Here is a 15182-nt window from a genome sequence, read left to right as displayed (position 1 = left end):
GGGACCTCATGGGCTACCAAGAATCAGCTGGTATAGCACTGGAGTTAGCCATGGGTCCCCTAAACCACAGAAACACTTCATACTAAGGTTCTACCACTGAACCAATTTCTGGAGAACTATTAAGAGTGAGCACTGGTTCTCTGAGCACCACTTGGGAAATGAGCCCCTATCAAATAAAGATTGATTTCTGGCCTCCCTCAACATGCTTCTATCAGATGCTTGAGGAATTAATCTACCTTATGTTTTTAGGTACACTTTGTGTGTGCTTTTTATAAAGTTTTTCAACAGAGAGCATTTATCTTCTACAACTATTCAGTATTGTCTTAATAAAATAGGTACTGTTCTCTGAGAATCTGCATTCACTTTTGATAAACAGGTATAAACACTTCTGAGAATAGGTTAATTGTAGTGAGCATGATTTAAAAGTAGATAAAAGGCAAAAACAACATATTGCCAGTGATTTTTATCTGCAAAATATGTCTTGACTTTTCCAGCTTCTTTATATATAGGCCATGTTAGGCAAATTTGCAGGAATTTATACATATGATAGATCTTTTGAATATGTAAAAGTGCCTGATGATTTTACTTCTAATTTAGCTTTTACCATCATGAAAATTTGTAGTTATTCCTGTAGTTGTCAGGTTTCGAGACATAATGAATCTTTCAGATGTAGGTGTAAGAATTTGTTTAAATGTAAGAAGAATTCTGGCTTATAGATTCTTAGCAAAAGGCTTCCTCTTATCCCTGAAGTATCATTATTCTGTGTCATTATTATCCCATTTATGACACTTCTGTTCTTAGGGTTCATGCAGTTAGTGATATTTTAAGTCTATCCCTAATCCTATTCCTGCCCTCTTCCAAAACTACATCCCTTCATATGCCAAGCCCTACTGAGCTACTAGTAGTTCCTCAAAAGCACCACACTTTAAAATTTTTAATTGTGGGGCCAGTGAGGTGGCGCTAGAGGTAAGGTGTTTGTCTTGCAAGCGCTAGCCAAGGAAGGACCACCATTCAATCCCCTGGCATCCCATATGGTCTCCCCAAGCCAGGGGTAATTTCTGAGCGCTTAGCCAGGAGTAATCACTGAGCATCAAACGGGTGTGGCCTAAAAAAATTTTTTTTAATTGTATTTTAGTCACTGTGGTTTACAATGCTGTTATAGTACTATTAGTGATAAGGTTTACAATGTGTATCATTATGATATACTCACTGTTGTTTATATTACTAATTTAGATATTTACAATAGAATGCTAGGGCTCAGGTTTATTCAGTGACTTTCAATACTTTTAATGATAGGGTACCTGCAATGTTCCAAAAATATACCTTCACCTGTATGTCCACCTTCCCTATACCAATATCTCAAGACTTCTCCCCGACCTCTTCTCTTCCACCTCTCTACTCTCACAACTTAAGTTCTCAGGTTCTTCTGCCTTTGTTTATCTATTATTTTCTTACTTTGCTTTATTGTAGCACGCATATGAGAAAATTCCACAACTGGGCTTCTTTCCTTTTTCTTTAAGTTTGTTTGTTTATGAATCATACACAGTGGTGCTCAGGGTTTACTCCTGACTCTGTGCTCAGTAATTATTCCTGCCAGGCTCAGAAACATGTGGGATGCTGGAGATCAAACCAGGGCAGGCCACGTGCAGGTAAATGCCCTTCCTGCTGTGCTATTGCTCTTGCCTGTGGGCTTCTCTTGACTGACTTCACTCAGCATGATAGTTCTATTCACAAAGCAAATTGCATGATTTCATCTTATAGCTAAGCAGCATTTCAGTTTGTATACACAACACAGTTTCTTTATACAGTTAGTTGCTTTTAGAAACTTTGGTTGTTTCCAGATTTTTGTTTCTTATAAATAGTTCTACAATGAGTATAAAAACTCAGTTGTCTAACAAATGGCTCAAGGCCATTTATTTATTTATGTGACAAATTTTGCTCCAAACAACTGCAAGAACTTGAAAATTAACTTATAGAATTTATAATTTAAATATTGTCTGCATCTGTTAAGGCTTACTTTGAAAATCATTGAGCCGAGTCTGGCATCATTTTTGTAGCAAATAATCATTGAATATATATTTTGGTACATAACTGAGCCAGTAGTACATAAATAAGAAAATGGACTGGGCATAGATGATTTTTGTTTGTTTGTTTGTTTTTGTTTGGGGGCCACACCTGGTGACCCTCAGCGGTTACTCCTGGCTATGAGTTCAAAAATTGCTCCTGTCTTGGGGGACCATATGGGACGCCAGTGATTGAACCGAGGTCCGTCCTGGGTCAGCTGCGTGCAAGGCAACCACCTTGCTGCTGCGCTATTGCTCTGGCCCCTGGGCATAGGTGATTTTTATATGTGTCTCCCTACCGTACTACTTGCACACTCTTTGAACAATTAAATATTTTAGTATTAGAATCTTCCCTAGTTTTATACAGGACACTCAGTTTTCTTCTGAGCACTGTAGCTTCTCCCCAACTTATATCTCTCAGGACATTTGAAGGATTTCTATTTGTAGTTTCTTTCTCAGCTTATTACTCCTGCTTATTAGTGCCTGCTTCATATCATTCCTTATTATTGGAAAGTTCTTCCACCTTTATATTGACATTAGTTTACTGTCATACCAACACTCAGAATTGGTTTGGGTATGAGTTAATGTCATTTTGTGGCATGACATTGTAAAACTCGATTACATTCTAATGTCCTTCCTGAAGTTTTCTCTATCCACTCTGTACCCTCCTATAGATCAAGAGAAGACATTTTTTTTGTTGGAAGACAGTGATAAGATGATGGTAAATTGATGCAGTGAGTGCATGTACACACAAAAGGATACCATTTTGAAAGCATTCTGCATAAGGCTTCTGAAACCATGAAATTGAATGTGATTATAGGATAGAGACATTGTTAAAAAAAAAATCTGTACCAAGAAATGCCTTACAATTTGCATTAGTAAGAGTTTCTCGGGAGGTTAAGATGGCACAGAAAACTAAATTGGGGAGCCAAGTTTGTGAGTGTCAGTTCTCTGACACTCAGCAACTAAATACCCTGCTCCTTATAATATCAAGGAGTGAAACAGTCCAACAGCTTAAGAGATAAGCATCATCGAGTCTTCAGTATCAGAAATCCATAAGATGTACTTAGGATCTTTTTATAACTGAGAACATGTAAAGTTTTAAAGCACTTTAAGGAACCTAGAATGAATTCAAGCACATTTTATACATACATTTGAAATATAAGCAGATTTATGAATCTCTAGGTCTTATTTGATTTAGCATAGTGCTAAATGTTCAAAATGAAGAATAATATAGTAGTGATTATAATTGGGGGTGTTTGCATGAATGTAAGGGATAAGCTTATGAGAACATTTTCTGGTTTGTTTATTTAAATAATGAGTGAATGTTGCCTTGAATCTCAAAAATGGTCATTTATTCCTAATTTGTATATAGAATAAAATAAACCAAACACTTTTAATTTTATCTACAGAATTTAATTCTATTTTGAGATATTTAAGCATGACCTTCAAGGAGAGAAAAGTTGAAACAAATTATGTTAATCTCAGTCTTGACAGTAGATTTAGCATACCTTCAATAACTTTACTAATCCTGTATATTTCTTTTTCTCATTAGTATAAAAATCAAGGTCATACTTATATTAAAAGAGACTTTTTAAATGCTGACTTTTGATTAATATCACATTAAAACTACAGAAAGTACTTTTGAATAACTTGCTTAAAAGTACTGAACTTGAAAACTTTTTATCCTAATGATTAAATATAATTTTTCTTTAACGGATCTTTGTTCATTCTTATAGGAATTGGACATTTGAGTTAAACTCCAACTGCTTTGCCTAATAGCTGCTTTACTTTTTTACAAATGTCAAGGTCATTAAATTTTGACTTTAGAATTTATACTTTTCTTATTTATAAAATAGAGATGTATAAGAATCTGTTAACGAGAACTAAGGGGATAAGTTGCTTGGGACATTGTCTATTATTGGGACAAAATAAAAATCTCAATCACAAATCAGTATAATATTAATCTTTACTAATTTTAACTTTCAGGAGTAAAAGCTTTCTACTGTCTTATAATTACAATAAAACAGAAAGCTATTTTTTTCAATACAATTTTCTTTAAATAAAAGTAGCTGGTAGTAGAAATTAACCTACTAAGGATGACATTGACAAGTCATAGAAATCTGCTGTAATTATAAACATTCTATACTTATATACCCATATGACTTTTGTATATGTGTTTGTTGGTGCATTATAGATGTTTTTTGTTTGATTTTTGGTTGAGGTGTGTGCAAACTTGGCAGTGCTCAGGGGTTACTACTTATAGTGCTCAAAAGTCTGTATGGTGCTGGATATTGAACTCAATTTTGCATTAAAAGCATGTGCTCCAGCCGTTTGAACTATCATCCTGGCCTCTTCCACCTACAATTAAATCTAGACCTTATCTTTTTTTGAAAGAAGTAGATATAAATGTAAACAAGTTTTGAGATGAAAGAAACATCTAGAATAACAATACAAGATTACCTTTTAGAATATCTGCTGGTGGGGCTGGAGAGATAGCATGGAGGTAGGGTGTTTGCCTTTCATGCAGAAGGATGGCGGTTCGAATCCTGGCATCTATTATGGTCTCCCAAGCCTGCCAGGAATGATTTCTGAGCCTAGAGCCAGAAGGAACCCCTGAGCACTGCCTGGTGTGACCCAAAAACCAAAAAAAAAAAAAAAAAAAAAAAAAAGAATATCTGCTGGTACCTCTAATACAAGTAAAAAAGAGCAGAGTGATCACAACAATTATTCTTATTTATGGTTAGAAGAAAAAAGTCGTGTAACATGTCACTTTTTAATGGACTTTAAGGGGTGGATGGATATTTATTAAATGAAAAATGTAATAAGGGACATTTCAAACAGGGAGTTAACTTAGAGAGTTAATATACATATAGCAAGAAATGATATAAAAACAATGTTTTATTTTTAGGTTTGGTCTATTTTGATAAATAATTTAGTGATATTGTTAGTTGGTAGAACAAAGAAAAATTAAAAACAGTAGAATCAGTGAATGCTTCTCTAAATGATATTGACAGGATTCTGTAAAATATCCAGATATCAAGGAGACATTAATCTCCAATTTTTTCCATAACTCTTATAATTTAATATGAAAGTTTTAATCAAGAGTGAACTTTAGTCTGGAGCTAATACTCCAGATATGGTACTTGCCTTGCAGATGACCAGCCTATGTATTCCCAGCTCAACATATGGTCCCCTGAACCCATAAGGAGTGATCCTTAAGGGTAGAGCTAGGAGTTATCTATGAGTATGAGTACCACCTGGTATGACCCCCAAAATGAAACATATCAAAGAATAAATCCCAATTTAAGGGAAATTTTAATGCAACGATTAAAAATTATCTTGCACAACCAGAGGGGAGTACACCTGTGTGTGTATTTTATATATACATATATAAAATCAGTCTTTAATGTATAATCAAAATAAAACAATTAAAAATCATTATCCCTAGGGCCAGAGCACTGGCACAAGCAGTAGAGCATTTGCCTTGCATGCACTAACCTAGGATGGACCGAGGTTCGATTCCCCAGCATCCCATATGGTCCCCCAAGGCAGGAGTAATTTCTAAGTGCATAGCCAGGAGTAACCCCTGAGCATCACTGGATGTGGCCCAAAACAAAACAAAGCAAAAACAATATCATTGTTTTTGATATTAAAAAGGAGAAATAATACTATTGACTAAGAGTTATTAAGAGTCTTTCAGTGTGGTCAAACAGTCAATGGACTATAGAAGATAGAGTATGAGGGAGAAAGACCTTTTCATCTGGTATCTCTCCATGTAGCCCCTCCCTAAAATAAGTGGCATTTTATAGTCCCTATAAAAACTTCTCTAAATGCCTAAAGCATAGATCTAGGATCAGAAGTCTATAAATACAAACCCCGTCAGAATCTAGCCAGAGCCACAGCTTTTTCAATTTACAGAGACATCAAGTTATAAACCAAAAAATAGTCAGAATTTATATAGAATTCAAGATCTTCCCCTCAAGGTTAGGTAAAACAAGCACATACTCCTCTAGATTCAGTCAAACTTTTGGAAGGAGTGAGAAACACCTGCAGGTGGGTTGCAGCGACAGTATGTTTCCCATCACATGAAATGCTGCCCACACTAAGAATAAAGAAAGCCCATAAGGGAATTATGTAGGTTATGTGACCCACTGTATTTCTACTCTGCATTCACTCTGGCCACATGCCTGTTATGTCTGTTTCTCAGAACTGATGGTGATCATTTTAGAATTACCAAAATAGTACCCCAGGGGATTATATATGCTGCAACCAGAAAAATCATCTTTTATTCTCTGATAAAACAGTGCTATTCAAGTGGAAGAACTTACAGTATTTAACCTTCAGCCTAGACAGGCAGCTTGCCTAAGAATTCTTGAAAAGTTCAGTGGGTTGTGCCCTTTAAAAATTATTAAAACTGGAGAAAGTGAGCAATACTCTAGCATAGTATTATGTTTCCCAATGGATTTTATGTTCTTAAGCTTTCTTCTACTTGTTCCCCCACCTTTGCCTTTGGTGCTGTTATTGCCATTAACATGCATTGTAGATGCGCAGTTGTGTGCTCACTGGGGATTGCATTTCTGCCATGGTGCTTGTACACACACACACACACACACACACACACACACACACACATACACACACATACACACACACATTTATTTGTGAGGCACACATACATTTTGACAGTGATGCCCACTGGGAGTGTGTGAGGTGCTAGCTCACATGATCACCATAGACTGTACTCACACATTAATTTTAGTTGTAGTACTCACCAAGATTAGTTATATGAATTTGATGCTGATTCACATCATTTTGTCCTTAAGATATTGTATCCTCTGTTAGGAGTCACAGTCCTAACTCCATGCATGTCAGCAGCAGTCATCAAATTCATGGCCTCATATTTGCAAAAGTCCAGTTTTTTTGTTGTTGTGTTTATTTTATTTAGTCGCCCTGATTACAAAGTTATTCATAATTGAGTTTCAGGTAGTTGTAGCCACTGAGACAATCCCCAAACCCTCTAGCCTCTTCTCTTTAATAAATAAAACAAAGAAAGCGGACTTTAAAATAGACAAGATGTTCAGAAAGTCACAGCATGTGAAGAAAAATAAAAAATGAATATTTTTGATGCTTCACTAGGGAGTATGAGACCAGATTACAATCAGTGTTATATTGATTATAAACAACAGAGTTAGATGTTTTAGAATTCAAAGAAGAAACTCGGGTCTTTAATATACCTGTGAAGATTGAACAACTCCCAGCATTTCCCCTTAGTCACAGTTAACATAACCAACTACTTTCTTCTCCATTGAAGCCAGGTACACTGGCCATCCTGCCATTGACTCTTTAAAGTTAAATTTAGTCTTAACATTTCTGTGTTTCTAGTGTGGTGCTGATAACATTGGGACTTGCCTGAACTCCACATACATAGGTTTGCTTAAAAATGTGTATTATGATAAATCAGATAACTAGAACATGGTGACCTTGTCTTTGGTCAGTATTATAATGAATAAATTTATATAATGTCATAATAAGAAGATAACTGGGTCAAAATTACAGGACAGTGGGTAAGGAACTTGCTTTGACTCAACCAACCTGGGTTCAGTCCTCTGCACCACACATTGCTTCATGAGTCCTGCCAGGAGTGATTCCTGAGTAAGAGCCAGGAGTAATCCCTGAGCATTGCCAGGATCCGGTGAAAAAGACCAACTTCATCACTACAACAGCAGAAATATAATCAAAAAAGAGCATTTGTCATCAAGATCTACTCTACTCACTAGAAATATTCTCAATTTTTTTAATTATTTCCTCAAATCTTTCTCTGTTCTTGCTCTTAAATGGATCTAAATTAGTGCTTAACTAAATAAATCACCCATTACAAAAGGGAGGAGGAGGAAGATAGGAAAGAAGGATGGAGGAAGAAAGGAAGGAAAGAAAAAAGGAAATGTCAATAAACTTCACAAGGGCCACTTCCAAGATGACTCATTAATACCTTCTATCTCTCTACTACAAAAACATATTCTAATATATAATTAACAAACCTTTGCCCCACCACACCCTTTCACCCTCCAAAAAGGTTTCTTGAATTGAATGAACAAATGCAATCAAAAGGATTGAATGTGTGGTTCTTTGACTTTAACTACCTAAGGCTTCATGCCAATGAATTGTCTTAAAAAGACAAAGATATACTTCTTTCTTATGATTCATGTCATCTCTTAGCACCATTAATCAATACCTCACATACATGTTCTATATTTTAGGATGGAGGCAAAAGGAGGATTCCCATTTAGGTCATGCCTTCTCATGGCAGAGGCAAGTGAAAGGAGATGGATCTTAATGGAAACACTTGAAAGAATGCACTTGGAATCTCTGCAGCACTGCTGCTTGTCATTATCTATACAAGGCCAGTCCTATCACCAAGCTTGACAGTGCGTTGAGAAGAAAACTCTGGTTCCAGAGAGGCATTAATGGGTGTATGGGTGAATGGTCCTCCTCTAGAGAAGAATCATAGATGACAGTCATGCAGTCAACCATGGAAACAATTCAGAATTTTCAGATACTATACTCAGGAGTGTCTCAGGCTTAGCAAAAATGTCTGTAGCTTATTTTATAAATATAGCAACAAAAATCCTATGTACATGATGTTTCATATAGAAGTTATTCACTGAAAATTTGCTATATTTTATTTTATACAAGTATTTCTGTGTTTAAATTATATAACCAAGTGAGAGGGAAAATGGTATGTAAGAACATTCTGACATAATTGAACTCAGACATCTTCTTAATGCCATGCACAAAGGTCAAAACAAATGGATTAAAGGCCTTGATATCAGACTTGAAACCATAGGGTACATAGAAGGATATGTAGGCAGAACAACCCGTAACAGTAAAGCTAAAAGCATCTTTAAGAATGAAACACTACTGATCATGCAAGTAGAAGCAAATATAAACAACATCAAACTCATAAGCTTCTACACCTCATGGGAAATAGTGACTAAGGTACAATGGTTACTCACAGAATGAGAGTAACCTATTAATCCAATACCCATCAGATAAGAGATTAATAGTTAAGATATACAAGGCTCTGAAGGAACTTTACAAGAAAGAAAGCAAGTAATCCCATCAAAAAATGGGGAGAAGAAATGAACAGATATTTCCTTAAGAAATACAGATGGCCAAAAGGCACATGGAAAAATGCTCACCATCACTAATCATCAGGGAGATGCAAATCAAAATAACAATGAGATATCTCATGCTACAGAGACTAGCACACATCATAAAACACAAGAAATACCAGTGCTGGCATGGATGCAGAGAGAAAGGGAGTCTCATTTACTGCTGGTGGGAACGAATGCAGGCTGATCCAGTTTTTTGGCAAAACAATATGAACATTCTTCAAAAATCTAGAAATTGAGCTTCCATATGACCCAGCAATACTATTCCTAGGGTATACCCCTAGGAATACAAAATACAAAACTCTGTCCTCTGCAGTCCTATGTTCAGTGCAGCACTATTTTACAATAGCCAGGATCTAGAAACAACCCAGGTGTCCAACAACAGATGAGTGGCTAAAGAAACTATGGTACATTTATACAATGGAATATTATGCAACCATTAGAAAAATGCAATCATGAAGTGTGCCTATAATTATCTATGGACATGGAGAGTAATATGCTTAATGGAATGAGCCAGAGGGAAATGGATAGATAAAATAGGCTCACTCATCTGTGGGATATAAGAAAAACAAGATATAGTATGGTAATAATACCCAGAGACTATAGAGACAAATGTCTAGCTCTGTGTAGAAAACTCATTACAAAGAGCCATGAGTAAATCTAGACTAAAGAAGGGCGGGGCCGGAGAGATAGCATGGGGGTAAAGCGTTTGCCTTTCATGCAGGAGGTCATTGGTTCGAATCCCGGCATCCCATATGTTGCCTGCCAGGAGCAATTTCTGAGCCTGGAGCCAGGAATAACCCCTGAGCACTGCCAGGTGTGACCCAAAAACCACAAAAAAAAAAAAAAAAAAAAAAAAAAAAAAAAAAAGAAGGGTCTACAAGGACAATGATAGTTGGAACTGATATCTCTAGACTAGAACTCAGTGCTGAAAGTGAAGAACTAACAGGCAAGCCATCCTTCTGTTGACAATAGTGCAAACCACAGTGCCTTTAGGGAAAGAGAAGAAAATCAATTTTCCTGCCATAAAGCAAGGTAGAGGTAGGGGTGGGAAGGAAATGGGAAACATCAGTGATGGTGACAGGAATGGTGCACTGGTAAAGGATGTTATTCTTTGTCTAACTTAAAGCCAACAATTAGCAATTTTGTAACCACGGTGCTTAAATAAAGTAATTTTTTAAAAAAGAGAAAATTCTGAGGTTTGATACTAAAATGATACGGAAATATATGTGGTCATAGGAAAACTAATAGTGTAAAATTTTGGTCTTGTTCTTTTGTTTGGTTGATTTGGGGATCACACTCGACAATGCTCAAGTATTGTTCCCAGCTCTGCACTCAGGAAATATTACTGGTGGTGCTTGGAGGACCATATGGGATGTCAGAGATCAAATCTGATTCAGCTGTATACAAGGCAAACACCCTGCTTTCTGTACTGTCACTATTGAGCCTCACTCTTAACCATTACCATACTGACTCTTATCTTAATTTTCCTCTTGTTCTTCTCTCTTTCTCCTCTGTAATTTAGAAGACTACATAGACAAACATATGTTGATAGGGAAACCACCTTCTTGCTCATAAAATACCTATGGATTGGAAGGATTGATCTAGAGAACAATAGTCCTTGACATGTTTGGCTAACAATGAACACAGGAAGCCCCCACCATTTGAAAAGTAGAGCTGCAAACAAAAATATTTATAAAGTTATATTAGTATATATACTATATGCTGTAACTTTAGAGTAGAATTAAGAGAAAATTAAAGACTACCAAAAAAGATCTAAATTTAAAAAAATAATTAAATTTGTATAAAGTGTAATTTTGAGTTAGCTATATATCTATGGATTTTATATAAAAAATCATTCTCTGTACACATATTGCAAATACAGGACATAGATTTATTGGTTCTCATAAGTCACATATGATATGTACATATCATAAAATTTAAATTGCTAGAATTTCCCCCAATATATGTCTATGTTTATAAATTGAATCATGACTTTTCTAGGACCTATGGAGATTAGAAGCCATCCTATTCTTTAAAAATATACTTAATCTCATAAATTAATTTGAAGTTTATTATCCTCTAAAAACATAAACTATTTGGTGGGGGAAGGAGGAACTAGAGTGATAGTACACCAGGCAGAGTTCTTGACTTGCATGCAACTTAGCCAGGTTGGATCTACAGCACCCAATATGCTCTCCTGAGCCCTGCCAGGAGAGATCCTTGAGGAGCACAGAGCCAGAAGAAAGCCCTGAGGATAGCTGTTGTGAACCAAACCGTTAACTCCAGAAAAGATTTAATGGAAATATCCAAATATCTATATCTGCTCTTCACATGTCTTTCTTATCTTTGCCCTTTATATCTGTCCTTTGATATCCTCTAAATATAGGTCAATATACCACTTCATCTCAGTATTAGAATTGAGATTTATGACATAGCACCCTAATAACTATTTTATATATTCCCATTTCAAGTCATGTTTCTAATTTTTTATTCATTATATATTATAATAATTCAGATTACACTGGAGTATTCACTGGTATAAATCAAGGACAATGTGGCATTCACTTGCATGTTACTCTTTTCCCCTTGCATACGATTCCAGTTCAGTATGTTGTCAAACTTTAATCAACTCCTAATAGATTAGGGTCTACACTTTACATGCTTTTTTAGCTCCAGAGGATTTCATTAACTTGTGTCACAAGTAGTAGCTCATTGAAAATCAGTCTTTCCCAATGAGCTTTTAAAAAAAATGTATTACCAAACTCATGGCCAAGTTTTTCTTCCAAATGTTTGTAGTTTTTCTTCCAAATGTTTGTTGAATGAATCAATGAATGAATTGTATGATGCTCATCAATATTAAATTTAGTTTATATTTAAATATATATCAATTCGATTGTAATATGATTTTCTTAAGATCTTTCCTTTCTGCTCCAAACTGTTTATATCTGCCAAATATAGACTATTTAACTTTCTCTTAATGTGTATCTCACTAGCTAGATTTTTAGGGTTCTTTCTTGACAGGGGAAAGCTGTAAGTTAAATTTGATCTAACTTTTGCACAAGGCTTGATAAACCTCAATTTCTATGGATTAAAAAATACTAATGATCTTTGTTTTTTCCTTTGTCTTTTCGAATTATAGGGCCTTAAAGCAGCTGACAATGATCCCACAGCTCCGCCATATGACTCCCTCTTAGTCTTTGACTATGAAGGCAGTGGCTCCACAGCCGGGTCCTTGAGCTCCCTTAATTCCTCGAGTAGCGGTGGAGAACAGGACTATGACTACCTGAATGACTGGGGGCCACGCTTCAAGAAACTCGCTGACATGTATGGTGGAGGTGATGACTGAACTTCAGGGTGAACTTGGTTTTTGGAAAAGTACAAACAACGTCAACTGATATTCCCAAAAAGCATACAGAAGCTAGGCTTTAACTTTGTAGTCTACTAGCACCGTGCTTGCTGGAGGCTTTGGCATAGGCTGCAAACCAATTTGGGCTCAGAGGGAATATCAGTGATCCAATACTGTTTGGAAAAACACTGAGCTCAGTTACACTTGAATTTTACAGTACAGAAGCACTGGGATTTTATGTGCCTTTTTGTACCTTTTTCAGATTGGAATTAGTTTTATGTTTAAGGCTTTAATGGTACTGATTTCTGAAATGATAAGTAAAAGACAAAATATTTTGTGGGAGCAGTAAGTTAAACCATGATATGCTTCAACACGCTTTTGTTACATTGCATTTGCTTTTATTAAAATATGGAATTAAACAAACAAACAAAAACTCATGGAGCGATTTTATTATCTTGGGGGGATAAAACCATGAGATTGGAAAATGTACATTACTTCTAGTTTTAGACTTTAGTTTTTGGTTTTTCTTTTTTTTTTTTTTTTCACTAAAATCTTAAACTTACGCAGCTGGTTGCAAGTAAAGGGAGTTTTCATATCACCAATTTGTAGCAAAATTAAATTTTTCATAAACTAGAATGTTAGACACATTTTGGTCTTAATCCATGTACACTTTTTTATTTACTGTATTTTTTCCACTTCACTGTAAAAATTGGTATGTGTACATATGTTTTATTGGCATAGTCTGTGGAGAAGTGCAGAAACTTCAGAACATGTGTATGTATTATTTGGACTATGGATTCAGGTTTTTTGCATGTTTATATCTTTCGTTATGGATAAAGTATTTACAAAACAAAGTGACATTTGATTTAATTGTTGAACTGTAGTTAGAATACTCAATTTTTAATTTTTTAATTTTTTATTTTTATTTTTTTTGGGGAGGGGAGGGAGAAAAGTTCTTAGCACAAATGTTTTACATAATTTGTACCAAAAAAAAAAAAGGGAAGACAAGGATAGAAAGGGGTGGTCTGACACTGGTGGCACTAAATGTGTGTTGAAAAAAAAGCTTTTAAACTGGAGAGACTTCTGACAACAGCTTTGCCTCTGTATTGTGTACCAGAATATAAATGATACACCTCTGACCCCAGCGTTCTGAATAAAATGCTAATTTTGGATCTGGTGACTGGTTTGAACTTTTTCTTTTCTACTTGATCTTTTTTGAATGTTGTGAAAATCACAAGAATTGGAGTTTTTCTGAGAACAACAGTCCAAATGTATGTACTTGCTCTTTCACCATTCACCATTGAAACTCTTAGTATAGCAGCCATGTCCAGTGAGCAGCAGAGAGAATCGTTGTGGATCTTATTAGAAAAACATCAGGTAAAACACCAAGTAATATAAGGATAGATGATGCCATTATGATGACTATATATGTTTATATGTGTGTGTATCTATCTCGATATATAACATATATATGGCACCCTTAGCTTTAAACTTTGGGTAATGTTTACTATTCCTCATGCTTTAACTCCTTTTTGCCCAAGTTTATATTTTGATTTATTCTAACAGGCCTTTTGCATCAAAAAGCAGTCAAAGAAAAAAGCTCAGTAAAAAGTTACAGGACAGGTCCTACAAACTGCAGGGGACATGTAGAATTCTCAGAAAAGACATTCTCAGAAGCTATTGTTTCGTATAGTTACTTTGGTTTGACTGGTGTTCATTCATAGACTTGTCATTTTTTTTCCTATTTGTTTTAGAGTTGGCAAAATTAAATAGATTGGTGGTACATGAGATATTGGTTTAATGTGTATACAAATGAGGATAGATTTGTATATTCTAGTTAATGTCTGTTATTGTGAGCCTCTTTTTGTGTATGCAGTAACTGCATTTTTACTTCCCTTTAGGGAACAACATGCTTACTTAGCATGCAGCTGGCCCAGGTTTGATCCTCAGTGTCACATATGGTCCCACAGGCATTGCCAGAAATGATCCCTGCACACAACCAGGAGTAAGCCCTGAGCACTGGGTGTGTCCAAAATCCAAAAACGAATCTTTGGAACCAGAAAGATATTTCAGGGGATAGAGGTGCTTGGCTTGCTTGTGCAAGAATCTGAATTTTCTGGGTGTCACTCTGATGGCACCTAGTGCTGCATCAGCAGATCTGAGATTGACCCTGCTGGCATGGTTGCCTGAGTATTGACAGGAGTGTCTTCTTGACTCCCTAGTACTTTGCTTGGGAGGTTGATCCAAATTAATCTACTCCTGACATTTCCAGTACAGTACAGATAGTCACTGAGAATTAAAATCTGAAACTATCTTACTAAAATTTATAAAACTATTTGTGTGTCTTATTATTTGAAAATGAAATTTTACAGACTTGAAGGCGTTCTATTTTTATTTGCCTCAGAATCATATTACATATTTGAAAAACATTTTAACAGCATCCCATCTCTAATTAACTTCATGTGTTTTTGCTTAACATAAAAAGTATTTTATTAGACAAAAAATTTACTTCTCTGTTGATTCACTCTGTAACATACTTGTCAGTTTTAAATTTAAAGATGCTATAACTTGTCTTGAATTTTCATAAATGCTAAC

At 35.5% G+C, this 15182-nt stretch overlaps 1 protein-coding gene across 1 annotated transcript in view; it reads left to right on the top strand.

Moving 5' to 3' along the window:
- CDH2 (cadherin 2) overlaps positions 1-13759 on the top strand; it is a 273767-nt gene extending 260008 nt beyond the window's left edge. Inside the window, exon 16 of the mRNA XM_049769551.1 lies at positions 12381-13759. Coding sequence (XP_049625508.1) covers positions 12381-12587 — 207 coding nt within the window. The 3' untranslated portion in view covers positions 12588-13759. The remainder of the gene's footprint in view (positions 1-12380) is intronic.
- Positions 13760-15182: the final 1423 nt, after the last annotated feature.

This window comes from Suncus etruscus, chromosome 3, assembly GCF_024139225.1.
Source record: "Suncus etruscus isolate mSunEtr1 chromosome 3, mSunEtr1.pri.cur, whole genome shotgun sequence".
NCBI lineage: Eukaryota > Metazoa > Chordata > Mammalia > Eulipotyphla > Soricidae > Suncus > Suncus etruscus.
Note: the sequence above shows the minus strand (reverse complement) of the source record. Positions and strands in the feature narration are given on the sequence as shown.